This window comes from Galeopterus variegatus, unplaced genomic scaffold, assembly GCF_000696425.1.
Source record: "Galeopterus variegatus unplaced genomic scaffold, G_variegatus-3.0.2 Scaffold13, whole genome shotgun sequence".
Classification (NCBI taxonomy): domain Eukaryota; kingdom Metazoa; phylum Chordata; class Mammalia; order Dermoptera; family Cynocephalidae; genus Galeopterus; species Galeopterus variegatus.
Genome location: NW_007726124.1, coordinates 1,004,286 through 1,006,006, shown reverse-complemented (window position 1 = coordinate 1,006,006; position 1,721 = coordinate 1,004,286). Strand labels below are relative to the sequence as shown.

At 41.9% G+C, this 1,721-nt stretch overlaps 1 protein-coding gene across 3 annotated transcripts in view; it reads right to left on the bottom strand.

Annotated features, from left to right (window-relative positions):
• The window catches only part of ELOVL5 (ELOVL fatty acid elongase 5), a 93,386-nt gene that overhangs the window by 24,128 nt on the left and 67,537 nt on the right, over positions 1 to 1,721 (bottom strand). For 2 of the 3 annotated variants that reach the window (XM_008593020.1, XM_008593072.1), the window contains exon 8: positions 581 to 766. In XM_008593020.1, the coding sequence (XP_008591242.1) occupies positions 620 to 766 (147 nt within the window). In that variant the 3' untranslated portion in view covers positions 581 to 619. Of the gene's footprint in view, positions 1 to 6; positions 767 to 1,721 lie in introns of those variants that run through there. The other variant, XM_008592961.1, reaches the window with a different exon arrangement.

Below are 1,721 nucleotides of genomic sequence, written 5' to 3'. Positions count from 1 at the left end.
GCCTGCTTGATTCAAAGCCAATATTACAAAACTGAAGGTGCCGTTTCTGATTTCACATCTGCAAGTCACTTGAAATTACGTGTCACATGTTAGTTTACAAATTGCAGTCTTTGATTTTCCAAACAGAGCTATTACAAATGAATACAAACTTGAAACATACCCTAATTTAACCTAATAAGCTTTGGGCCCTGCTTTTTAAATTTTAAGGCATGTGTGTTTTTCTACTGTACAACAACATTGTACAAATTTACATTTACAATCACATGCATGATCTACATTAAAAAAAAAGTTTGAATTACAGTGTTTTTAAATTGTGAATCACAATTCAGCACCTATCATGTTATAACTAATAAGGCAACAGCAGTGTCATATACTACATTACTCTCTTTTCCACAGTCTAGCGCAGGGGCCAATGAGAGCCCAGAAATGTTAGAAATCTTATGCCTACTTGTATAATCTGTGTATGTTTTCTAGGGGTTTTGAACTGATGAAAGAGGTCCTACATGAATCACACTATTGTAGGCCGGACTAGTTATAGCAGCTGTTAACGAGCATCGGGCACAACTCATATTGTGCTTACAATCAGATGACGTGGTTTGAGGTTTTCAGCTCTTTGATTTCAATCCTTCCGTTGCTTCCTTGGTTTCTTCACATTGTTTTCCAGGGGAGAAAAGCTGTTGGTGTGTCCGTTCACAGCAGCCACGGACCCGTTCTGGTGGTCCTTCAGGTGTTCTTTCCTCCGGGAGGCCCCCTTCTTGTTGTAAGTCTGAAACACATAAGGGCAGATGACAGCCATGTGACCACAGGCAGATTTCTTTATGGGAACTTCACTAGCAATTACATCCCTAACACTAGGCCTACTTTCCTTTTATGATCAAATATTAGTAACTTCTGACTCAACTTTTTGCCACTCTTTCAATAACTCTTCCATTTTTTTGAGGCTCAGTCTGCAGTAAGTTCAGTAAATCACAGGCTGCAATAGAAATACTATTGAAAACATTACACAGAAAATTCAATTTACATATTACTCTGCTTTGCTTTTTCAGTAACTGGATGGCAGAGAACAGGGGTTATGTGGCCAAATTGGTTTCTTCCACTTGGTAGTAGTTCTCCCGACACCCACATCCCTTGCTCATCTTCAAAATTTTCTCTTACCTCAGTGACTATTTCAGCCCTCAAGTACAATGTGCTATGCTACTATAAACAGAGTAAGTGTGATTTCAGCTTCATCAGGTCCTACTTTTTACCCTCCCTTGTACCTGGTCTATGCTTCAGTGTAGTCATGAACTATTAAGCCCAGCAGTTTGTGACCTCAACTCATATACAATCCTACACTCAGGTGCCTTAGCACATAGAGAGGAAGAAAAATGGCTGAGCCCCCAGGTGGCTGCTCTACACCACTGGGCTCTACTACCTCAGGGCCCATGGCCTCTGCCCTTGCTCCTGACCTTGTGTGTCCTCCCCAGTCCAGTGGGCAGTGTGGCTACCAGGCACTGGCCACAAAAGCAGGAACACACCTCACCCGGGGGTAATAGGGAGCAGGAGAATCAGCAGTGTCTGCAAAGTAGTCAGGCTCCACTGGAGATAACCTGCCCTAAATGACCCCTTCTGTGAGCAAAAACCTACATCATTATAGTGTGCTTGGGAATGAACTGAACTCCAAACTTGAGCAGTGGATGTGTAAGAAAACTGAGTCAAAAAGGCAGATTTCTTTTTTTTTT